General features: G+C 32.7%; 8 protein-coding genes across 9 annotated transcripts; 5 read left to right on the top strand and 3 right to left on the bottom strand.

Moving 5' to 3' along the window:
* The first annotated feature begins 168 nt into the window (after positions 1-168).
* LOC117781578 (protein trunk) lies at positions 169-1093 on the top strand. The gene is made up of 2 exons (XM_034618349.1): positions 169-235; positions 298-1093. Exon 2 carries the CDS (start codon positions 324-326, stop codon positions 1041-1043), a length of 720 nt encoding a protein of 239 aa, XP_034474240.1. The 5' UTR covers positions 169-235; positions 298-323; the 3' UTR covers positions 1044-1093.
* On the bottom strand, positions 1080-2497 carry LOC117781577 (acylglycerol kinase, mitochondrial). The gene is made up of 3 exons (XM_034618348.1): positions 2358-2497; positions 2173-2296; positions 1080-2103 (listed from the first exon to the last, which is right to left on the bottom strand). Exons 1-3 carry the CDS (start codon positions 2453-2455, stop codon positions 1090-1092), a joined length of 1236 nt encoding a protein of 411 aa, XP_034474239.1. The 5' UTR covers positions 2456-2497; the 3' UTR covers positions 1080-1089.
* Positions 2498-3754: 1257 nt separating this feature from the next.
* On the top strand, positions 3755-6527 carry LOC117779670. The gene is made up of 4 exons (XM_034615941.1): positions 3755-4046; positions 5566-5816; positions 5885-6082; positions 6348-6527. The coding sequence occupies exons 1-4, from the start codon at positions 4043-4045 to the stop codon at positions 6525-6527; spliced, it is 633 nt and encodes a 210-aa protein (XP_034471832.1). The 5' UTR covers positions 3755-4042.
* Positions 6528-8661: 2134 nt separating this feature from the next.
* Positions 8662-10207, bottom strand: LOC117780403 (dolichyl-diphosphooligosaccharide--protein glycosyltransferase subunit 1). The gene is made up of 2 exons (XM_034616917.1): positions 9598-10207; positions 8662-9535 (listed from the first exon to the last, which is right to left on the bottom strand). Exons 1-2 carry the CDS (start codon positions 10166-10168, stop codon positions 8745-8747), a joined length of 1362 nt encoding a protein of 453 aa, XP_034472808.1. The 5' UTR covers positions 10169-10207; the 3' UTR covers positions 8662-8744.
* Positions 10208-10755: 548 nt separating this feature from the next.
* Positions 10756-12357, top strand: LOC117780872 (probable elongation factor 1-delta). 2 transcript variants are annotated; one of them, XM_034617550.1, is made up of 3 exons: positions 10756-10915; positions 11465-11545; positions 11717-12357. In XM_034617550.1, the coding sequence occupies exons 1-3, from the start codon at positions 10829-10831 to the stop codon at positions 12308-12310; spliced, it is 762 nt and encodes a 253-aa protein (XP_034473441.1). In that variant the 5' UTR covers positions 10756-10828; the 3' UTR covers positions 12311-12357. The 2 variants fall into 2 exon arrangements, with proteins under 2 accessions (XP_034473441.1, XP_034473442.1); XM_034617551.1 differs by lacking the exon at positions 11465-11545.
* Positions 12358-12725: 368 nt separating this feature from the next.
* On the top strand, positions 12726-16865 carry LOC117781412 (stress-activated protein kinase JNK). The gene is made up of 7 exons (XM_034618164.1): positions 12726-12932; positions 13912-14084; positions 15049-15178; positions 15250-15447; positions 15564-15828; positions 15891-16174; positions 16607-16865. Exons 2-7 carry the CDS (start codon positions 13975-13977, stop codon positions 16730-16732), a joined length of 1113 nt encoding a protein of 370 aa, XP_034474055.1. The 5' UTR covers positions 12726-12932; positions 13912-13974; the 3' UTR covers positions 16733-16865.
* Positions 16866-16984: 119 nt separating this feature from the next.
* LOC117781411 (alpha-N-acetylgalactosaminidase) lies at positions 16985-19401 on the bottom strand. The gene is made up of 6 exons (XM_034618163.1): positions 19313-19401; positions 19020-19171; positions 18781-18955; positions 17722-18153; positions 17246-17608; positions 16985-17178 (listed from the first exon to the last, which is right to left on the bottom strand). Exons 2-6 carry the CDS (start codon positions 19169-19171, stop codon positions 17059-17061), a joined length of 1242 nt encoding a protein of 413 aa, XP_034474054.1. The 5' UTR covers positions 19313-19401; the 3' UTR covers positions 16985-17058.
* Positions 19402-22318: 2917 nt separating this feature from the next.
* On the top strand, positions 22319-23487 carry LOC117780850 (microfibril-associated glycoprotein 4-like). Its single transcript, XM_034617525.1, has 3 exons — positions 22319-22341; positions 22406-23233; positions 23291-23487. The coding sequence occupies exons 2-3, from the start codon at positions 22431-22433 to the stop codon at positions 23406-23408; spliced, it is 921 nt and encodes a 306-aa protein (XP_034473416.1). The 5' UTR covers positions 22319-22341; positions 22406-22430; the 3' UTR covers positions 23409-23487.
* The last annotated feature ends 1303 nt before the right edge of the window (positions 23488-24790 follow it).

Here is a 24790-nt window from a genome sequence, read left to right as displayed (position 1 = left end):
CTTCCCTCACTGAACTGTGTTCTTATTCAATATATGAAATGTCGGCATGCACAATTAGGACGAACTTTTATTCCTATTGCAATTTCAAATCATATAATAATTTAAATTGTTTCCATTTGTAGTAATGAATATTTTTTGTACAGATTGAGCTGCGTACCGAGCTTAGAGTTTGAAAGTTTTCCCATACCTAAATAAAGTTTGTATTTGTTGCGGTTTATTAAATTGTTTTGAATATGTAAGAACCAGTTGTAGTATAAATAAATTTAATTTAAGAGTAACCTTTCTTTCATTATACAGATGTAGACAGATATTGTTTTATCAAAATGGGTATTATTGTATCCCATAGGAATTTGAGTTTGTTTTGGATCTGCGAGTTATACTGCACAGCAGGATTTATGTGTAGTCCGGCACTGGAGGATTATTGTGCGGAACTATCACCAAAGTCGCTTAGCCTGATTTTGGGCCAAGCCTACAATCCACGCTATATGAGTATTGAACCACCTGGCGGAGGAGGAGGAGGAAATGGACCTAAAGAGGATCAATCGAAATTTGGATCCAAAAGATCTTCAGTTGATATTCCATTCTATGCCGACGATGATGTACTTTCATTGGGAAGTTTTCCCGCTTGGGATACTAACCATTTCACATATTTCGAGAAGAAGGAGGAAGACTCACTGAAGAAGAAAACAATTCATGTTAGGAATATATTTGAGGGCAGTGGACCAGCTAAACATGATATGTTCAAGACCCGTCCTTGGGAATGCTCTTCAATCATAAACTGGATCGACTTGGGTTTGAATTACTTTCCACGCTACATTCGTTCGATTGAATGTATTGCCAAGAAATGTTGGTACGGCCATTTCAATTGCAAGCCCAAATCCTTTACCATTAAAGTGTTGCGAAGAAAGCCCGGTTCATGTATTCATGTGAGCGACAAACTAATTCTCATCACATCCGATGAATTCATCAATGATTATACACAACTCTGGATATGGGAGGAAATCGCTGTCAATTTTTGCTGTGAATGTGTAATGCTATACTAATGATTTGTTGATAATTAATAAAAATAAACAGCAGTATTATAAGATCTCAACAAAACACTTTAATTGCATTGGGAACAATAGATACTTTAATGGGACGCGGTTCGTATTCCTCTCCATCGATGGAATAGAATATATTCGGATTACTTGTCGCTGGATAAAGCTTAATAGTTCTACTTTTAAGTATTAAATTTGGTTCAATTGACTTATTGGTGATATTCGGAATTTTCTTGATAAAATCCCAGCCAGGTTGTAATGAATCTATGAATTTGCTTTCCAGTTCGGCAAAGTTTTGACTATTTTGATTTAGCGTTATGTTAATTTGGTTCGATTTAATGGATCCCTGCAGATTTGTGGCGCACTCATCATTTACAATGTGCATCTGGGAGTCCTGGGAATCCCCGTTTCCGTTTTGAGTTGTCACCAGTTTGGTCAGGAAGAAACCCGTATTGGGTGTCTTTTCCTTTTGGACACGACAATTACTGCAGCCACTACAAGGCGGTGTATACACATAATCTGTATCCATATTCCAATCAACAGTGCCGGAGAATGATCTTAGAAATGCAGCAATATGATGCTTGAGTGGACCAAGATACCAATATTTATCTTTCCTGGTGTCAATGTCTTTTAGAAGACCCCAGGAGAAACCGTTCAAACCAAAGATTGGCTTCAGTTGATTCGGGTTTTCATCGGCGGGATTATTGAGCACATCGTATTGGATGACACTCTCGTACTTGGACTGGTTCTTTAACAGCGGCACCAGCGATTTACTCAAAGTTATCACATAGTCCAATTCATGCTGTTTGCTGAAACTAAAGAAACTCGAATGCGGTTGTCTATCGCGTCCGAGGGGAATGAATGAAATGGGACAGAGATTCCCCTGACGACGCAGCAATCCGGTTATAACCTCAGATTTGGTGCCATCTCCACCAGCAACAACAATCACATCGGGCAACTTGTTCATTTCCTCGACATATGCTTTGGCATGGCCAATATAATTAGTTCGGAGTATTTCCACCGAGTATCCAGCTAAATGCAGCACAGGCTCACAATACTTTTTAAACTACAATAAAAACGTTAAATTCATAAATGAACATTTACTTTATTTGAATATATATGTATGATTGCTTACCAAGTTTTCGGCCTTTTTATTGTTAGCGATTGGATTCATAACCACAAGAACGTTTTGAGGCGAACCATGTTGATGCCCAGCGTGAAGAACGTCATTTGAGAATTCATTCATATATTGTTTAATTCTGCAATAATATACAAACATAAATTAAAACTACCATATGAATCAAATATTACACTACTTGCTCTATGTTTGTTTTTAAGGTGGATAAGCCATAGCCCATCAATCCAGATATAAATACACTTTTCTTCCAATTATTTCTAAGAACCCGCAGAGCATTCATCCTGCTACACTGTTTATATAAACTACAACTACAAAAACTTTGACAAAAACAGACTTTATTTTAAATGTTGACATCGAAAATTTAAATCGGTAAGATAGCGTAGATTGTAAAACGTACGAAACGAGACGTGAAATTTTTGTCGATATATGAAACAGTTTTCGATATCCTCTAATCAGGCCAGTTTCGAGTAGACCACAAATTTTCGCGGGCGGAAAGTTTTCTATGGAATAGTTGTCAAATTCTTTTTCTCTTTACGGCACCCAAATTTTTATATAAAATTTCGACCTACCAAAACGTTTTCTGGTCTACTCGTTACGGACCTTTAGAGTGAAAACAGTAAGTGCTTGCTTTATCTAGGTACTCACGTCGGATAAACAAAGTTTCTAAGACTAAAACAAGCTGTAAGACCAAATTATGTATAATATTAATTTTTTTAGAGAAATAGTCTCGAAATATATTTTATTAAAAACTGTTTCACATATTAGACAAATACTTAAAAAAAATTGAGGAAATGGAGGAAAAAGATTGAGAAAGACACATATATGACATTTCCCATTGCCTTTTTTCGTCCAAATCTGTTCTGTATGCTTAATACTCACTAAAGCTTGTGAGGACGAAAAGAAAAAGTGATAAATTTGGACGCTCAGCGACGAAAATTAGTGTGACCAACGCAACACCAAAAAGTAACCAAATTTTGAATGGTAACATTGGTGGGTCAGCTGTGATGTGTCTACATTATAAAATAAATAAATAAATATATTTATTCGGTCGACATAGAAATATCAGCTGTTAAAAACAGTGTTGAAAAACGTCACACCTTATCTGGCAACTCTTATTTTTATGCATTTTGTGGGTACCGCACCAGCGAAAGTCAAGCGAGATTATTTATCTTTCGTTTCGCCACTGCTTTTTTTATATGGAGTTTATCCCAGTGAACCAGCTGACGCAACAGTGTGGTCAAAGAACTCGAATTCGCTAGCCTCTGTATTATTATCGTCATCTCGAGCTCCTGGCAAAGTAAAATATTTTGAAAGCGTTTTCTACCAATAAAATAATTTTTAAGGTAATCTCTTATCTAAAATGATTTTAATTTCGCCCTTGAAGTTGTCCCTCAACAATATGTATAGAGCAGAAAAATAGGGAATGTATATGCATAATAACAGATGTTCTCTCATGATTGCGATAACAACAGCAGAACTGTCCATCATCAAAATGTATTCTGTTCTATTTTCATCGTTCCGATTGTTAAGCGATAACAGATTATAAAAAATATAAAAAAAAATTCATTGACGGTGTAAAATATGTAATTAATTTGTAGTTCTTAATCTTTAACGAAATAAAGATAAAGTTATTAATGTGTTTACAAAAATTTGGAATTTATATTTCAAATATAGTAACTTTAAATGCCTTGGTAACGAAAAACTAAATGATGAGTGAATACATGCATATGTATGTATGCATTCACGAATGTGTCTGGATAAACTAAACCCAATTTTATAATAAAAACGACATATAAATAACAGCGTACGCTTTGAATTGCTTAAAAAAAACCAACGGGAAGATTTATATACGTGTTGAAAAGAATATATGTGTACGTATGCAGCATTATATATATATATTTATTATATATAGAGATATATTTGTGTGTATAAGTATGTACAAATTCACATGCAAGAGTGTCCAATGTAACACATTTGTGAATCTAAAAATGAACAAAAACTATGTTTTTTAATCTGTACATAACTATGTATATAGTGACAATATACACATAATGATAATAAGCACATGTGTACATAGAGAGATATTTATTTTTGACACACACATATCTACCCATGTATTGTAAATATGTATGTATGTATGTATATACATATGTATATCAACATTCCTTAACGCAAAACTATCGACCCTATTTACAATTCGAAATAAGGAGCAAACATTGACAAAATTACGACGCTAAATCTTATATGTTATGGAATTGATGGTTATGCTACTGGGAAATCGATCGTTTGTTTTAATGGATACTTTCTAAGCCACTCCATTTGAATGCAAGCCAAATCATTTCCAGCTTCAGGCTTGTTTCCATATCGACGGATCACTTGGAATCAGGGCTGCCTACATTTTAGGGAAAAAATAGCTGTTTCTGATGAAAAAAGTATAGCTGAGATTGCAAAGAAAAAGAGCTAAACAAATAACCAAATTTTTTTAACAGCAAACTTAATAGTTATTCATAAAATTTGAGTTTCGAATTTAATTTATTCCAAGATCTGAACTCCGGGAAAATTACACACTGATCCTGACATTTTTCATTACAAGTTTTGCTAACAGACAATTAGCTCCTAAGTGCAATTAGTAATTGATCATAGTGAAGACAGTTTGCCGCAAATTTCAGATCGTAATATGAAAGATTATCGATACACACCGAAGGCGATAAGGAACTCTGAAAAAAACCCCAAACTATGTGCTTTGTGTGTTGTCTTCTTCTTTTTTTGAGCTATGCTAAATTGTTTTGTTGATAATTTGCGAGTTTTTGACCGAAACATATTTAAATACTTATTTAAAGATTATTTTGAAAGACAATACCTATAGGACGTCGTGCCATGTCAAAAAAAACGCTTTACGTATGTATTATGATAATCTTTTTTTTTATTCTTACAACGGAGGTGGTCCAAAATATTATATAAAGTCTGTCATTGAATAAAATGCCCAGTTAAAGAATGATTTTGAAGAGTCGACACCGTTCTGCGATGCTACGAAGTCCTTGTACCGAATAAGCGTTGTTCAAGAATTAAAGAATTTGAAGTAAAAAGTTGAAGTCCCGCCTTCGCATTTAAAACCATTCTAAAATGAAGTAAAATGAATTATTTGCAGAAATAAGCAGGGATCGTATCGCAAGTGGAAGTCGTTTCGAACCGTATATATGTACCTATAAATATTTGATCCCTACATTTCCTTAAGAAATATTTATAGATTTGTCTCACCAAATCGCCTTAAATCCCACAGGGCTGTTATTTCATTAGAAAAGAAAAGATATAGATGTTTTTTTGTAGCTAAGATTATTCCAAAAATAAGAGATGTCCTTAATTTTGATTGTATTTATCTTATAATTTTAGTGGCAATGGACGAAACGGACAAATCGCAACAAAATATGATATCCAATCTGCCGCTTTTGTTTGCAAATGGGTATCCGACTTCCCTGGAGAAGATTACCGAGTCTCAACTGGAAAATTTTATACCATTTATGGTGCAATGTTCTTTGGGACACATAAATTTGCCAAAGAAAATAGACTGCAGCGAGCCGGAATGGTGGCCAGAAAATGCGCCTTTTGGCATTCCCCTGAAAAAGCCAAAACACTTTTTTGGCGTAAGTTTTTATCGAACCAGTTTACGTGGTCCTTAAATTGTTCTGTCTAACTATTTATATGCTTACAGAATTGGATGGAAAAAATGAAGGAAATTGTAGTTATTTGTTATCAGTTTCATAAAAGCCTATTTTTATTACGATTCTGTAATGATTTGGCGGCGTACGAGCACGCAAGCTTAAGGTTTATCAACAACTATAACTCAACTACATCCTTGTACGATAGAAGAAATAATAAACTACTGGTGACGTTTCGGAATGAAAACATGGTAAGATAACTTAATTTTAGTTTGGTGCTCAGATGAGATAAGTCGTTAGCCCCACGCAAAATGTTTAATATCTATTCAGCTAATGCCTTGCAATATTTTGAAAAGCTAAAACATTGTTGGGCAACGCCAATCCCTTTTCCGGCTGCTCAATTTGATCTCATCGGAGTATTAAATATTTGTATATGGATTAGATGGCCACCGAAACGAATTTTGCTTCACTGAGTACCTATATATTGACCAAAGTAAAACATTTATTTTTTTCTAGTCCTATGATCGACAGCAAAAAAATAGAAAATGTTTGTTAAATCATAACAGTAAAACCGATACTCATGGTGATGATTCACAATATATGATGGTCGAACCACCACCGTTCGATATTTATCTTTGCGATAACTGTGATGCTGAACTATACTCCAAGGAAGCCATTCTGGTAAGTCTGATTTAAAAGCTCTACAACAATCTATATAATATTCATTTATTAGACATTTTTGCTAAAAAGTCGCGTTTTTGGCACCACTGCTCAAAAACTACATATTTTGCAAGCAAACTTTTATTTTTGTATTCAAATTTGCTATTATATTTTTTACATTTGTATCAAAACTGTTACATTTTTTTTTGATTCCCTGGGATATTGGAATTATTAGATTCAATTACATATATAAGTATTGTAAAATCGATTTTCGCAAAAGCAATTATCAATTTCTTTAACTCGATAATTTTTTTTTTAATTCTATTTTACTTGAACTTTTTATTTTATTTTTACTATGAACTTTATATAGTTATAGATACCTAGTTCTTCCATCGAATTATTAAAGCGATACACTTAAGCATTTATGTTATGTGTATTGGAATCCTGTTTTTAGTGCAAATGATATTCTTATAAATATTTGTATTTATGATATTAAAAAGTTGAATTTTTTGTATGTTATTGCAGGAACATGAAAAAATATGTAATATTGAGGATGATGTTATATTATGTGACTCTCCGGAACCAGAAAGTAAACTTGAAAGTAAAAATGAGAATACGGAATTACGAAATGCATTCCTGCTAAATTTCAATCTGAAATCAAATGAACCCGATTCGAATTGTACAAAGAAAACGCAAGGAGTAAATTCGCACAATGAAGAAACTGTAATCGTGACATCAAATCGAAATAAACGCATATCAGCACGAAGGAATCGAGCTGTGCCTTCCCTCAACAGATGTTCATTTATCCCAATATCGTCTCCAGCTGGTCAGAAATTACTGAAGACAGTGAAACAGGCAATATCATCGGAATATGTGTTTGAGAGACAAGAGCGTTTGGATCGCTTCTGTTACACACCATTAATCGTTAAGCCTAGCTACAAATATTGTAAAATATTTGAAAAGAAACCAAATCCAAGTAATGTGCATGTTACATTCAAAAAAATGCAAGAGAATAGTTCACATATTTATGCATTTCCGCGTCGTCAATTTTTGCAACGAAGAGATACAACACAGAACTTTTTGTTCCTCAATTCGCCGTTGATTAAACAGTGCCGTCCAATTTCGGTCAGATTAAAAAAATTGACTGAGAATATTGGAGAGCAATTACCTGTAAATGTAACTAATAGTAAACTTAATATTAGATTAACTCGCGATACTTCACTAAATTCCCAATGGAGAATTTCACCGTCAAGCGAAGTTCTTGTCGATACAATTGATTTGTGTTCCTCAGAAGACGATAATGATGATGACGATCACAACACCCCCCCGGCGATAGTGACACCTAAAATTCTCAATTCAGAGACCTATGCAATAATTGCATTATCGCATAAGAATGATGACAGGCAACAAAATCATCATTTAATGGAAAGTTCGGAATGCACAACACTGTCCAGTTATTCGCAAACAAGCGACGATAATTCGCTGAAACCATTGCAACAATCCGTATATATATTTTCAAATTATAAGACTAACTCAGTATTGAATCGATTTAGTCTTGCATCAAATAGTTCTACGGCTAAAGCACTGAATCATACAACAACAAACAACAACACATTTTCACAGTCCCATAACCAGGAGAATTGTAATTTACCCAAAAAATTGGTGACTGGTGTTTCGGATTGGAGTTCAGACAGAAAAGACATTAATCAAACTGAGGATGCAATTACTTTAGATAATCATTCAGCTGTTCAGCAATCATATTCGTCTGGCCGAATAATTTCCATTGATTTAACTACATAGAAATAACCGCTAACATTAAGTAATCGAAATAAACTATTGTTATTTTTTACAATAAAACTTTTTAATTTATAATGTGTACAATTCTTTTTTTAAATGAAATAAATTTTGATTATTAGCCAACTGACTGCCGAACAGAATAGATTTAAGAGAAGTGACAAATGATATTGAGTTCATTTTGTTTCAATTGGACTTTTAAGTGAATTCTTCCTTTTAAAATTAACAGAAACAATTATAATTGAAAGCAGTTTTGTGATTTGCTTAATGTCGTTTTTATTATAAACAAAAATTCGATCATTACATTGTATTTAGAAAATTTCTGCCTTTATTTAATTAAATGCAAATCGAATGTTTAATAATCAGAGCCAAAAAATATTATTAAACTGCGTTTTTATTTGCTTTTCGGTAAATTGAAAAGTTCACATTTACAGATTATTTTTGTATATATAGATAGCACTAATCTTTGTGGGAATGAGATGTTATGGACAGATCCAATCGCAGAAAGACAATAGTGAATAAGAATATAATATAAATGAAAGCAATGACCAACAATGGTTCCTGCAGCAAGGACATCTTTGAGAATGAGTACTTCAGAGTAAAGTCGGAAATATGATTCTCCACCAAATTCTGTTTTGAGAAGGAGATAACGGGACGTCCGACAGTATCCAGATAAGTATACATTAAATCATTTTGATGACGCTTAACGCTATATGGAGTTACTAGCTCAATATTTGTAGAGCCCTCTGGTAAAATGATGTTGATGACGGCCTCATCGATCAACATATTATCGTGAATGTGATCAATCAGATGCATCTTTAAAACGTATTTGTTGCCCGAGCTGAATAGATACTCGTACGAGGGAACATTGTAACCGAGAGTATATTGCGTTTTCCAGCCACCAAATAATGGGAATCTCGGACGTAATTCGAGATCAACAAAGTCGCGCATTGAATGCATATTGGATGTGGAAATGTTACCATTAGTGTCACGATAATAGACACCATTAGCGGCTGCTGGTAAATAGGTTTTATACGACTTGACAGCCGACTGTCCGGAGCGACCATCCTTTTGGAAATCGTAGCGAGAAAATGATCCTTTGAGCTTAGCACCAGAGTGCGTCATTTGAATGGCCTCCTTAACGGCTATGTTGCCCCAATGCGACACTTCAATTGTGCGTTCCAGGGTATTAACGGTCAGGAAGGGCGACTGATTCTCATAGTGCAGAACAAGCTCCTCTTCGGATTGTGCTAAAGATATATTATTGAAAATTACTAAACCGGTTCTGAAAGAGTTTAAGACATGAACCAACCTGGAATATTCTCAAATGGTCCAAAACTTATCTTATTGGATGATACGGCAAACGGTTTTGCCAGAGTGTGCGACAATATATTGGATGAACTGAGAATTACGTTGGTTTTCTGTGTAGTTGTTGGATACTTTGAGTAAAGATGAATCTTTCCAACATATTTCACCAATTGCTTATCATTTTGTTTAATTTCTGATGGATGTGGCAGTATATTTTTGGTGGAGACTGTCTCTATGACGACACTTTGCTTGGATGAAGCAGCGCTAAAAGTCAGCTTGTAAGAATTCTGATTGCTTCCACTTTCTTTTATCTGTTGGATTTCCACTTTCTTATTTAAACCATCCTTAGCCGAAATAAATGACATATTTGGCTCGGTTACAATAAACACATATTCCTTGATGGGTTTGCCGGTTGTCTCCTCAGCTGTTATTTTATATGTTGTCTTCACGAGTTGTGATGACAAATCCAAAACTCGTTCCACATTCTTGTTAATAATTTCAGCATTTGTCGCCTGATAACATAAATATGTTATAGCCACATAACAAAATAACCAATTTAATTCCATTTTCTTCATTCTTTTCGACACGTATTCCTAAATGTGTTCGATTATTTAGTGCATTTCTAGCAACAGGGTTGTATCATTCACTATCAATCGATAAGTTATTGTTTCATTAGTGGTCGCACTTTTATCAAAATATTGTAACAAGTCGATTTCTGACAACAATTTCTATTCTGTGCCTTTCCCAATAATATAATGCACCTATTTAAAATTATCAAAGTCTTCATTATTGAAGTTCAAAAAAATTATTATTTGTAATTATTAATTTTAATTTTTAGCATTTTCGCTTATGCTAATTAATTCACTTCAAGTCTAATGAAACATGGCAATAAATAAATACATGTTATTATTTCGTAACCACAAAATATATTTCATTTATTAAACATGCTGTACACAAAGAATTCTGGTTTCATGTTAAGCAAATAAGGTCAACGTATAAACAACGTTCATAAACACGATTAGCACACTTTTATTCGACTATATGTGTAATGTTTGACATCTCTAGGCACATGCTTCAATACGATTGTTTTGTCAGTGAAGCGGCAGAAAATATCGATAGATTACCGTCTCTGACAGACTATCGAATGCAACAAGCATTCTTACACTTGATTCTTACTATTAGTGCCGGAAAATTGTGAAGCGGTGTTTTTATATCCCATTTTACATCTTTTAAATATGAGAGTTGAAGCTTTGGAAAAGATTTGGGTTGATAAAACTCGCTATGACAATGCGGAAAAACAGTACTATGAAGGCTTGTCTAATGTAAGTATTAACAGAATCTAGTTTAAGCAAATACATCTATACATTATATAAATGTATGTACATACGTATATACGTATAACGCTTATCTATGCGAGCACGTTTTTTGTATAACCAAAGGTAGAATTTACTTTAAAATGCTTATATGTATGTATGATAATGAGGTGGCAATAAATATGTAAATATAAAACGGTATTGAGGAAGCAGCTCCAACCTCAAAAAATGGATTAGCACAGTGATTTGTAAAAGTATTGTCGCATCAATTCCACTGAACGAAAGTAATTCACTTATATTTTGCACAAAATTTCACAGAACGAGGCAAAATTATAAATAATCTAAAATTGTTATTCTGGCTAATTTTTGAACTCTGTCTAAACACTTTCTCGACTAACTGTCGATATTTTGTGCAAGTGCATAAAAATAGTTTAGGCAACAACAAAATGTACACACACATGCATGTGTAGATAAAAACATTCAGTTGTTTATATGTAGCTAGCTAATATGCATTTAAATGAAAATAATTTATTTATAAATATTTGTTGTAATTTGAAGGCCACGAAGACAAATAACTGCAGCCCATTGGTAAACGAAATTGTTAAAGCAAGAGAGCACATACAAAATTCGTTGGAACAGGTAAGATACAAGATACAAGATACTCAGGCTTATCAACAATCATCGCGACCCATAAGTTTTGTTATCCTTAGTTTCCTTTCCTTTTTTTTTTTTAAATCCTTAAGTTTTTATTACCTAAACAACAACCAATTAATTTGTATATATGAATAACTAAAGTTTTTTTCATTTCAGCTGGACGGAATGAAATTAGAACCTTGCGCAAATACCGAAGTCTTAAGTAGAATTGCATCTCTTGAAGCAGAAGCCAAGGAGTTTAAACAATCATTCCAGGCTATTTTGAATCGCCTTACACAGTTGGAGAATCATTTCAAGACATCAAATAACAAAGAAGACAATGCCAATGTCAATGAGAAAGTCAAAGACAATGATGATGATGATAATGATAGCGTTGACTTGTTTGGCTCAGATAGCGAGGAAGAAGATGCTGAACATATTCGGATAAGAGAAGAACGTTTGGCCAAATACGCTGAGAAGAAAGCAACAAAAACTGTCATTATTGCCAAATCGAGCATTCTTCTGGATGTGAAGCCATGGGATGATGAAACCGACCTAAAAGTCATGGAAGCTGAGATTCGTAAAATCACTTTAGATGGTCTCCTATGGGGCGCATCCAAATTTGTTCCCGTCGCATTTGGAATTCAAAAGTTGACCATTTCGTGTGTGGTGGAGGATGAGAAAGTTTCGTTGGATTGGTTAACTGAGGAAATTGAGAAAATTGATGAGTTGGTACAGAGTGTTGATATTGCTGCATTCAATAAAATTTAAGTTGTAATAAATGATTTAAAAGAACACTCAATTTAATGTGTATACAATATTCATACAGGAAATTAAAATAAAAGATTGTTTTTATATAAGCATCATTTTCTATTATCGAAATTATATTGGTTTAACTCTGGAGCTCTGGAACAGTCTTCTTAATTCTTAATTTAAATTTAAAGTATCGATACCTATTTAGTGCTAAATAGAATATCTAGTTTAGTAAAATGCTATTATTTCTGCTATTATATTTATTATTTTTTTTATTTATAATGTTAATTTAAAAATCTTAAAAAATTACAGCTGCTGCAATCGATACTCCGAATGAAATCAACTCTACTAGCAAAATGGTCGAGTATGTGTTATCGATAGCACCGTCCATACTTTATCAGCTCAAGTATTTTAGTATTCAGTAGAAATTTGGTATTTCAAGCATAGAAAGTGGTCCCACTTGTGTATAAACTATAACAAATTAAATCATTTTTAACATATATAAATATTCTTAAGCATGCAATTCTCTGTTACAAGAGCGCTATAAAAGTATTTCATATCAGTTTTCTCGCGTTTTTCCGTCGTCACGTTACGCGTCAATTTTGTGTAAATATCGATTTTTTTACTCCCAATCTCAGAGGTAATTTCGCAACGCACTGTGAACACTATTTATTATTATTATACTAACATATGTACATACATATGTACGATTGTGTTTTCATCTTTTATTTTTTTTACTGATAATATATGAGTAACTCAAAAAAAATAAAATCAAGCGATTTCAACTAAAATATATGAATTTACATGTGTGTATGTATTTTGCATGAGTTTTATGAGTGCTAGTATACATTTTATCTGCGAATTGTAAAATTGAGAAATGTATCTACATATGCGCATAGAAAGTTTGTTTTAGTTTCGAAATTAAATTGTTTTGCTGGCTTAAGATACACGGACATACAGAAGTAGCTGTAATCATTTTGGATACACACATATTTGTACATACATTCATACAGAAGTGAGTACAAATATATTTGTATGTTACTACTTTATTTAAACAGAAAATATTGCTTAAAATGAATCTATGTATGCATGTACATGAATATTACATCAAGGATATATTATATTGAGCTTTAAGCTGGATCGATACAATAGAAATTTATGTATGCAAGTAAAATATCGATCCAGCTTCAGATACATGTATCTGTATGTAGTATGTATGTATGTAAATTCGTGCAGACATGCTTATGTGTGTGTGTGTCCTAACACAGTGAAACATCTCTGAATCGAATTTTCTTATTGGAACTGCGGAGAGTAAATATTTTTAGCTATTAAATAGCTATTTAATCATCGACTTAGAAGACTTAAATCACATAAAAATAAACATTATTTAATATTAAATATAGAAATCATGTTTAAATAATTTATGAGTATTTTGCCACATGGATTTTATTCCACTTTATCATATGTTTTAGCTAGACAAAACTCGATAAGTTATGTGAATATCAAAACAGTTTAAAAAATAGACAAATATTCATTGCGTTATTTTTTGGACGAAAACCGTAACCGGCACCGTAATCCAGGGTAAATACTAATTGTTTACTTATTTTTCAATATTTCAGAACGAAATGGTCATTAATTGTCATTAACGGAAATAATAATAATAATAAAAAAACTCAGTGATTATGGCCGCCCAGCATCATTATACTGTTGAAGTAGGTGATACTAATTTCACAATTCTAAGTCGATATATTAAGTTAAGGCCTATTGGATCTGGCGCCCAAGGAATAGTTTGGTAAGTGTGTTTATTTACCTACCTTATAATATATACCCATAAGGTGTGACATATTTTTTAATCTGTTCAGCTGCTTAGCTGGACAGAATTGTAATATAAATGTTACAAAACCTTTACATAATTTTTTTCTAAAGTTAGTTACACGAAATCAAATCAAAACAAATATCGGTTCCGTTTTAAAATAACTATTACTAGCTGATTAAAAATTGAAACTTGATGTTTATTGTCAAAATCAAGAGAAACAAAATCAATGAAATTTAAATGCAGAATGAATTAGGAGGCCATTATCAAAATGACATTCCGCTTGAAAATCGGATCAGTTTTGCAAGAGTTATGACGGCTTGAAGGTCAGACATTGAATCTTGCAACTTTACAAGTCAAAATTTTTGTTCAATTTCCCATGATTTTTTACAAAAAAATTAAAGATCCCAGATTCAAATTTAAAGTGTTGTTTTGAAATTTAAAATTTTGAATTTTCAAAATATCAAAGGGGGGACCCTTTGGTCCAAAATCAAAACACAGATCTAGAGAGAAAAATTTTTTTTGATGAAATTTCTATTTATAAATAATAGTTATATACGTGCAGAATATAAAAAATACTTACGTATTAGTTTTCTGTTTGCGTTGATTACTTTATTAAATAAAGTGACAATATTTTCACTCAACTAGTTTTAACTTCTAACATTTTTAAACGATGATGACTTTCGTTATTATCTAATCAGTTGTAGTCTTGTACAAACGCAGTCTTATCTAACTTATAAGTTGACTTGCAATATATGTTTATCTAAAAATTGCATTTAAAAACTATACAATTTATTAACAATCAATTAAAATTTAAAATATTAAACGATTAATTAAAGAAGAAGATGAAACAAGCTTTATATGATTTTCAGACCAACATATGTACACAAATAAATTGATTGATTTCACTAAAATATATTGTTTTAAACTGGTTTTATTACAGTGCTGCTTATGACACGATTACTGAACAACACGTCGCTATTAAAAAACTATCTCGACCATTCCAAAATGTGACGCATGCTAAAAGAGCATACAGAGAATTTAAGCTAATGAAGCTTGTGAATCACAAGAATGTTAGTAAATTATTATTGATTTTGTGTTTGCAAATTGAAAATAATTGATTTATTGTATGTATTTTCTTTAGATAATTGGTTTGCTTAACGCTTTTACGCCTCAGCGTAATTTAGATGAATTCCAGGATGTTTATCTTGTAATGGAGTTGATGGATGCCAATCTATGTCAAGTTATTCAAATGGATCTAGATCATGATCGCATGTCGTATTTGCTCTATCAAATGTTGTGCGGAATAAAGCATTTGCATTCCGCCGGAATTATACATAGAGTTAAGTATTAGCTCTTTATATTTGTACTACAATTAAATTTTTTAATACTATGCAGTTTAATATTTAAAAATTTGAATTTACAACTATTACAATAAAGTTTTACTATTTCTCACAGGATTTAAAACCTTCCAATATAGTTGTTAAGGCCGACTGTACTTTAAAAATATTGGATTTTGGACTCGCACGCACAGCGGGTACTACATTTATGATGACTCCCTATGTGGTTACCAGATATTACAGAGCTCCAGAGGTTATTTTGGGAATGGGTTATACCGAAAATGTGGACATTTGGTCCGTTGGTTGCATTATGGGTGAGATGATCAGAGGCGGTGTTCTATTCCCCGGTACCGATCACATTGATCAGTGGAATAAAATCATTGGTAAATGCAAAACAACAAAATCAAATCAATTATTGTAAACATATGAAACAATTCATTTGCAGAGCAACTTGGTACACCATCGCCAAATTTTATGCAGAGATTGCAGCCAACTGTGCGCAATTATGTTGAGAATCGTCCAAGATATACTGGATATTCATTTGATAGACTATTTCCCGATGGCCTCTTTCCTACGGATAATAATCAAAATAGTCGAAGGAAGGCAGCTGAGGCCAGAGATTTGCTCAGTAAGATGCTAGTCATTGATCCAGAGCTACGAATATCGGTTGATAAAGCTTTAAAGCATGAGTACATTAATGTCTGGTACGATGCTGAAGAGGTGGATGCTGTAAGTAATCATAAAACACGTATTTCAATTAATACTATTATCAAATATGAATTACACTTTGTGTATAACATTTCATTATTTCTCTTTACTGTCTATTAACACTTTCGTTAGTTAATCGAAGTCTTCATTCAGCATATATTCGATATATTGTCCGTTTGTTTATAGATATATATATATATATCTTCTAAAATTATAACTACAAAAATTGTATACGAGGCTGGGAGTATATTTATCAGTTCATATATTGATTATAATAAGTCAATTTTGATTGAAAATACATTTACTTTTCAATATAGTTTTATTTTTCTTTATAATGAATATTTCTGACAGTTGATTGTCTTTCAAAGATTATGGAATTTGAATAGAATTTATTATTTATTTTTTGAAAGTAACTATATATATTGTTATTAATCTTGTATATGTATTTGACAGCCTGCACCAGAGCCATATGATCACAGCGTCGATGAAAGGGAGCACACAGTTGAGCAATGGAAGGAGTTAATTTATGAAGAAGTAATGGACTACGAAGCACACAATACAACTAATATTGCCCGGTAGAACAAGAAGTATTCCTTAATAAGTCAATAGCTTATCAACAATACAACAATTTTATTAAATATATATAGTAATCACAACTACAAATAAAACGCATACAGTTTAATGTACCAAATGTTTTATTACTGCAAAAAAACAAAAAGAAACTAATAAGTAATAAATTACTCAATGAAAGAATGTCTTCTATATGGGTTAAAAAGGTCTTTAAATGCAGTTCTGAAATTGAAAAGACGTTTAAATTTAAAAGGGTTTAACTTTACGATTACTTGGCGTTATATTTTATTAATCAAAAGCAACAATACATTTACATTAAAGGTTTGTTATATGATTTACACATTTTTCAGATATTGGGTTTCGGCTTTTAACATAACAACTCCCGATGGATTGACCTTAACCTTGATTTTAGTGTGCGGGTATAGTATGCCATAATCAACATTTTCATATAGATCCTGAAATGATGAAAAAATAGAATACATATTTTTTTTTAAATATAATAGTTCAATCTTAAAAACTTACCTCTACTCTGTAGCCAGAAGAATTTATCAGTCCCAGTTCCTTTAAGGTCACCGATATATCGGAAGGTGTACCGTCGGTTCTTCGATTTATAAATGCGATTGCATATGAGTAATAAATTTGATAAACAGGACTAATTGGTTTCGACCAAATCTCGATGCCTTTATGTTTGTAAATCCTGCGTCCTTGGATTCCCAATGGATCTTGATCAACGGCAATTATCTTTCGATTGAGTAATATATCCTTGAATTCCGGTCGTATAGTTCTCAAATCTACAGACATTAAAAGTGGAGCTGCTAAAATTGCCCAAACTGCAAACTGAGTTTTTGCTTGCTCATAGCTAAGACCAAAATTTCCTATAATTAACTGAAATTAAAAAGTTTACAAGTTTATTAATTGATATTTATCGAAATGAAGGCGGAAAATAAAAAAAAATATATATATATTAATAAATACATCTGCAATAACTGTATAAATACCATGTCAGGATCATTCCAGTGTCCGGGACCAGCATTGGGCGCAATTATATCCTGATTATTTCCATAATAATCAATGATATTCTCAACAGATGCCCAAGAATCCTGAATATCATCGTAATTCCTCCACAGATTGCAGTGACTTTGAATCGCCGAAAAGTTTGGCTGAATTCCCGCATATATCTGATAAACAGGCCAACTGCAGGAATAAACCATAGCTTTCCCTGTGCTATTCAGATATCGGCCGAACTCCGAGTAACCCCGATCCATATCATATGGTTGAGCATAGCAACCATCCAGTTTTACATAGTCTACATTCCAGGCCGCAAACTGCAGTGCATCCGATTCCTCATACCCAATAATGCCTGGATAGCCAGCACACGTATAATTGCCATAGTCCTCATAGATTCCAAATTTAAGTCCTCGAGCATGTATCTAAATAGGAAAAATGTGTTTAAAGTTTGTGAAATCTGATAAATATTTTAGATTATACATAGTTGCTATAAATGTAATAATTAAAAATACTTGGTAAACTTAATTTCAAAGTATTAAAAATCTTAAAAAGTAACGACTCTAAAAATAAAATTTTTTGAAGACAGTGAGGTGTTAAGGAGTCTATTGATCTTATTCAAAAAAAAGGTCATGTACATACATCCAAATTGTGAATTGAGCTTAAAATCGAATTTTAAAAATCCAAAAATTCGAGTCAAGTTGTCGATCATTCGACAAATAATATATCAAGTTTCCCACAGCACCATTTTTTCAAAATTTTTAAAATTTGATGTAGAATAAAATTTGAGGTCAAATAATGATAAAATTTACAATCTGCATTCAAATCAGTTAACACATGACAAAGTTATGTTAGTTTAAAAAAGTGTAAAAAATGAACTGGGATTTCAACTTTGATTGATGATGATATGCCGATTTTTCAAATAAATTAAGTTGCCTCGAAATATCCTTAAAAATATTATCTCGTTCAAGAAGTTGTATATAATTTTTGTGAAAATCGACCTGCCGATTTTCGTTGTATTATATATTTACATCATTACTGAAAGTACTTACATAATCAGATAATGCTTTGATTCCGTTTGGAAACCGTTTATGATCCGATAAAAGCTGTCCAGCGGGTCCTCGATGTTTTTCCAACCAACAATCATCGATATTCACATATTCATATCCCGCTGAAGCGTAACCCTCCGAGACAAGAAGATCCGCCATTACTTGAAAGAGTCGTTCACTAAAATACATATATATTTCAATATATTTATTGTAATATAATTATTATTTTTATTTTAGAATACCTTATGCAATTGTAGGGATCATTCGTACAATCCGTATTACATCGAAAACGCTCCCAGGATAACCAACCCATCGGAGGGGTCCTTGCCAAACCATTTTCCAAGCAGTAACAAACCGCAGTTATCAGATAGATATATAAGATATGTCGCCACATCTGCAAAAAGAGAAAACAGGCAATTCCATAAAATTTCTTAAATTTCCTCTTAGTCTCTTTAATTTTTTTAATATATATCAATCCCAGTTCCATTATCCATCCTTATAGCGAGTCCCCTGTTAGTTCAGTTTCCATACTTACCTCTCTTATTGCGTCAAGCAATATCTTTGAAATATCCTCTGAGATTTGTTAATAAGCTTAATTAACATGGTTGCAGCATGCGAAATTATCTATCATTAACTGAATATCTAAACATACTCACTGAAATAAATAAAGTGTGATTTAAAAAACTTTGAATTATTCATTTTATACTCTAAAAATAATTAGAAGATATTATGATCTATTGTTATATTATAATTGATCTCAGCCTGAAATATATAAAATGGAGGATTCTTTTAGTAGTGATTCTATTGGAATAAATCTGTAAAATGAAACTTATAGATCTTCTTTCCGCTGATTATCCAGTTCAAAATTGTTCCTAAACAAATATTCACAAATATAAACCATTTCAGAAATTACTTTACCCGAGTAGAAATAAATTTATTGTTCTTGTAAAATTTAAATAAGGTTAAGAACGATTAATTTCCAACTTTAAGGTTCTAGAATATTTCTCAACAGGTGAAATATATAGATATATAGATCTTCTGTACACAAAACTCCGAAAATATATTATTTATATATTTTTTTTTATTTTAAATTTTAATAAAACTTATTTAAAACTCATTTGTCAATCTTTAAATCAAAATTTTACTTAAATAGTGTTTAACGATCTTGAAATATTAGACCTTATCGATATGTGGAAAAGTTGAAAAAACTGTCCCCATGAGCAGGAAGTGAACATCTAATATATAAATGAATGTGTGAGATGAATTCATATGTATGTATGCGTTTATTCATACATTCATATTATATATTCATACATTTCTTTTCCATTTATTCTGGCTAATTCATATTTATTCTAGCTTATTTTCCCTAAGAGTTGCAAGAGATCTTACATATTCTTACCTGAAATATCTTGTATATATCTATTTAATAAACAATTTGTTGGAATCTCATTTGCACAGAGTGTCAATTGTATTATGTGAGTGTAATGTACTGTACAAATAAGAGATTTATACTCGTTTTGTCTAATTATACGAGTGCAAGCCTAATGAAAATACGAATCAAATGCTCCATTTGAATAATCACAGCTCTACAGTCGTGTATTTAGTATTTTATACAATAAATAATTATGAAAAAAAAAAACTATTAGAGTGTTCTACTTACAGATATCTTAAAGCCTGAAAAATTCCGTATCTCATATAGAATTGTTTGTTTTTCTTGTTAGCAAGTGAAATACATATTTATTTATTATAAACTTGTTGTTTAATAAATGGAAAAGCAGTTCGTACATTTTTCTTGAAATTATTCTACACAAAGAGAAAAAAAATACTATATTTAAGTTGGAGCTATCTTGAATTGGGTATTTGCGACTTATAAAATCCATGCTTATTTTAAGCATGAATTACTGAAAATAACAAATGCAAATCAAGTAAATTCCAGATTTACTACAATAGAAAGAAGAAATTATTGATATATAAATTCGAAACTCAGATTGGAAACGATTTTTCTAGAAAAAGTTAATTTAATTTTTAAGAGCTCGAATCGAGCTTAAATTTACATTTAGTATGTTTTCATCTCTCTGTGTAATTTAAAAATATTAGAAATAAATTTTGGTTCCGGTTTCGGCTCCGGAACGTCCTAAAACAAAACTTTCGGTAAGAGGTTCTATTTTGGCTTGCATAAAAGTAATTTACATGCGCCTGAGATAAATTCATATAAAGAAAAATCTTATGTATACATAACATATAAAATTATTATTGATAAAATTTACCGAAGCTGTAATGGAACACATGTTCCAGTTCTTGGTTTTCGAAAAATATTTTATTTCGGTTACGGTTTTAAAAATTAAAATTAAAATTCCTAACTTTTTGTTTTTGAATTAATCTTATTCCATATTTTTCCTGCAAAGCACATTATTCAAGTATTATTCGTTTCCAATAAAGGCACATTTTTATACCCTTAATTAACCCGATTAATTTTGTGCAAAGTATGTAACAGATAGAAGAAGGCGTGGCAAACCCCATAAAGTATATATTCCTGATCATCATCTTCCGCCGAGTCGATATAGCCCCGTCCGTCCGTCTGTTCGTCTGTCCGTATGAACACGGAGATCTCAGAGATGATAAGAGTTAAGAGCACGCTATTTGGAATGTAGACTCATTGTAATTTTAGGTAGGTCGAGTTTATTTTCAAGTTTTGCCACGCCCACTCTCGGGAGCGTAATTTGAATGAGCCTACAGATTTGGTATGCTGGTTTCTGTATAGAATAAGCAGATCAAGTTTGTTTCTATTTTTGGATTGGCCGACTATCTTATATAACTGCCATAGGAACGATTGGTCTCCAGTGAAAGTACTAATAATATTTTTTTTTTTGAGATATCCCAACTAATCTGACAAAATATGCATTTCAGTTGGTATAATATATCCTGACGAAATATGCTTTAAATCGGTTCTTTATATCATATAGTTGTCATTGGCAAAATCAGACTTAAATGTAATACACAGGTCTGCAAGGCCCTCAAATTTTCGGCGTGTCTAACGGCATCATCAGAAAATAGATCTAGGCAAAAAGTTCAAGTGTCAGCTCAGCTATCAGTTCCGCTTTAACCCAAAAGAAGATGCTCTCTCTAACCCATTTCTCAATTCTGTCTCTTATCTTTACCTCTTTTAACACTCTGTTCGTGTTGTGCGTGTGTATTAATGAATCTGAACTTATGATTAGACGCATGAACTAGATTTGAAAAACATTTCATACTTATTCCCTCGCAACCAAAAAATTAAGAGACACTTGTGGCAAAAACACAAAAACAGTGATAACAATATACAAAGTATATAAAGTGCGTGGACTCAAAATCATTTTCAAATTCACTTCTTGGTCACTAGTCAAATTTCGACTTAGTCAGTCTTCTAAGGCACTCAGTGAAATTCAGTCGCAAAATGTTACAAAAACTAATTTGTTTAATCTGTTTAATAAATTTACTAGTTGTATTTTCAAATGCAACTTTGAAACCTGAACGCAATGAGACGGATTTATTTCAATCGATTATTTCAGAATTATCTGAAGTGAGGTAAGATCCTTATCACTGGTAATAAGTTTTCACAAAGTCAAAACTAAAATAAATGATTTTTTAGAGCGGAGCAGAAACATTCTGCTAACATGATTGAGGGACTATTCAAAGCAATGGATCTTCAAATACTTAAAGGGGAACTGGAACGACAAGGAAAACTCGTAGATGAGCTGAAAGCGAAAGTGCAACAACTGAAGAAAGACGGAGATGATAAGGAATCAAGGATTCACTTCCTTACAGCTGAACTGGAGCGTCTAGGGAAATTGATAGGTGAACCAAATAACCAATTGAACAATCAAACTCTCAGATCGGAACAGGAACGGCAGGGAAAGCTGCTAGAGGAACTTGTTCAGGAATCAAATAAACACAGTTCATGGTTCAACCCACACAATTGTAGCGAGGCCAAGCTCAGTGGAACTTTCGAAGCACATCTCGCCAAGTTCAGTAGTCAACCTTTCAAAGTGGCCTGCGATGCGAACACTAAAGGAGGTGGTTGGACAATTTTGCTGAGGAGGATGGACGGAAGTGTCAACTTCTATCGAACCTGGACGGAATACAAAGAGGGATTCGGAGATCTAAATGGAGAGTTCTTCCTGGGACTCGATAAAATACACGCATTGACGGCAGATACGAATCAGGAATTACTTGTTGTCCTAGAGGACCGCCAGGGAAATGAAACTTATGAGTTGTATGAGAGCTTTGCCATCGGCGATGAGGATCAACAATATGTTCTACATACCCTGGGCGAAGCGAGTGGAACTGCAGGTGATTCTCTCTCTGCTCATCTTGACATGAAGTTCAGCACTTTTGATCGAGATAATGATACTTGGGAAAAGGACAACTGCGCCGTATTGACCACTGGTGCCTGGTGGTACAGCAAATGTCATTTCAGGTATGATCAAGATTAATTGTATTTTAAAGCTTCGTTTTCTAACTTGAATTCTTACAGCAACTTGGCGGGGACGTATAATGATGACAGCAATCAAAAGGGCGTCAATTGGTTTCATTTTAAGGGTCATGATTACTCCCTCAAAAGAGCCGTCATGATGATACGCCCAAAGAAGTGAACAGTAAGACTCTACAATGCTTAAATCTTCTGCACCGTTATATTATATTGTATTTTGCGATTCCCCAATTTATCTTGTAACTGGCATGTTTGTACAATATTTAAATAAAAGAAATTGACATTATCTGTGTATCATTTTCTTTCTCTTTTTCCCTCTATCTGTAGCTCAATTATCTCTCTCAATTATTTCAGCTGTCTCTGTTTCCATCTCTTTCTATCAAGAAGAGAACACTGACGTCTTTATTTGTGTGTGTGTGTTTTTTAATGTTCTTGCAGGGTATCAGGGCAAAATTTAGACAAAAACATTGTAGTTGAAAGAAGGTAATATTGAATAAAGCCACCTGACTTTGCCACGCCCACACAGTCCGCCTATTTTTATACCCTGAGCCCATTGAAAATGGGCAAAAAAGGGTATATTGTGTTTGGCAGAATGTATGTAACAGGCAGAAGGGGGCGTGGCAGGCCCCCAAAAGTTGATCTGGGCTGGTTTTCAACATCCTGACCAAGTTTGGTTAAAATCGGTCAACTATATCATATAGCTGCAATAGAGACGCTCAATCAAAAATTAAGTCTTAGTATGAAAATGAAACTGCTAGAATATGCATTTAACTTGGTTTTGTCCCTCCTGGCTGAAGTTCGTTAAAACCGGACGACTATATCATATAGCTGTTATAAGACCGATTGGTAGAACCTAACCAAGCTAATAGAATATGCATTAATGTTGGCTTTGTACATTCTGAGCAGATTTGGTTAAAATCGGTCCACTATATCATATAGCTGCCATAGGAACAATAGGTCGAAAATCAACTTTTAAAAAAGAGCACCTGGCTCAGGGTATCATACTGTGGAGCGTGCTCGACTGTAGCCGCACCTCGCCGTGAGCAAAGCGAGCCGGGGGTAGGCGAGCGAAGCGAGCAGGGGGCGAAGCCGCCTTCTTTTAATTGTCAGGTGGATTTGAGAAGCAGCTGAAAAAGTTAAATAAACTCACATTTTACTCTTAATTCATTAATATTTTATTTAGTCTTTTTCCTTTTCTCATTTTCATTTTCATTTTGAATTTTCTTCTTTCTTTTTGTTCAGTTTTCAAACATTAAGTGTAGATGTTGTTGTTGCTTTTAATGTTAATGGTAATGTTGTGTTCTTGTATTTCATTGTATATTTAATTTATAATTAATTAATAAATTTAATTATTTTTAATAGATTTGTTAAGTAAATATAAACATAAACATAGCGCACATCGTTTTTAAACATATTCATTCATATAAATTCAATTGAAAGTGCGATTTCTTAAATTTTAGAAATTCAAAACTCTTACAAATTACATTTTACACATTGTACATACATTATTTTGAAATAAAAGTGAGAGCACTGCAGTCGAGACTG

Source organism: Drosophila innubila (assembly GCF_004354385.1).
Source record: "Drosophila innubila isolate TH190305 chromosome 2L unlocalized genomic scaffold, UK_Dinn_1.0 4_B_2L, whole genome shotgun sequence".
NCBI classification, from domain to species: Eukaryota; Metazoa; Arthropoda; class Insecta; order Diptera; family Drosophilidae; genus Drosophila; species Drosophila innubila.
This window is presented reverse-complemented; position numbering and strand designations above follow the sequence as displayed.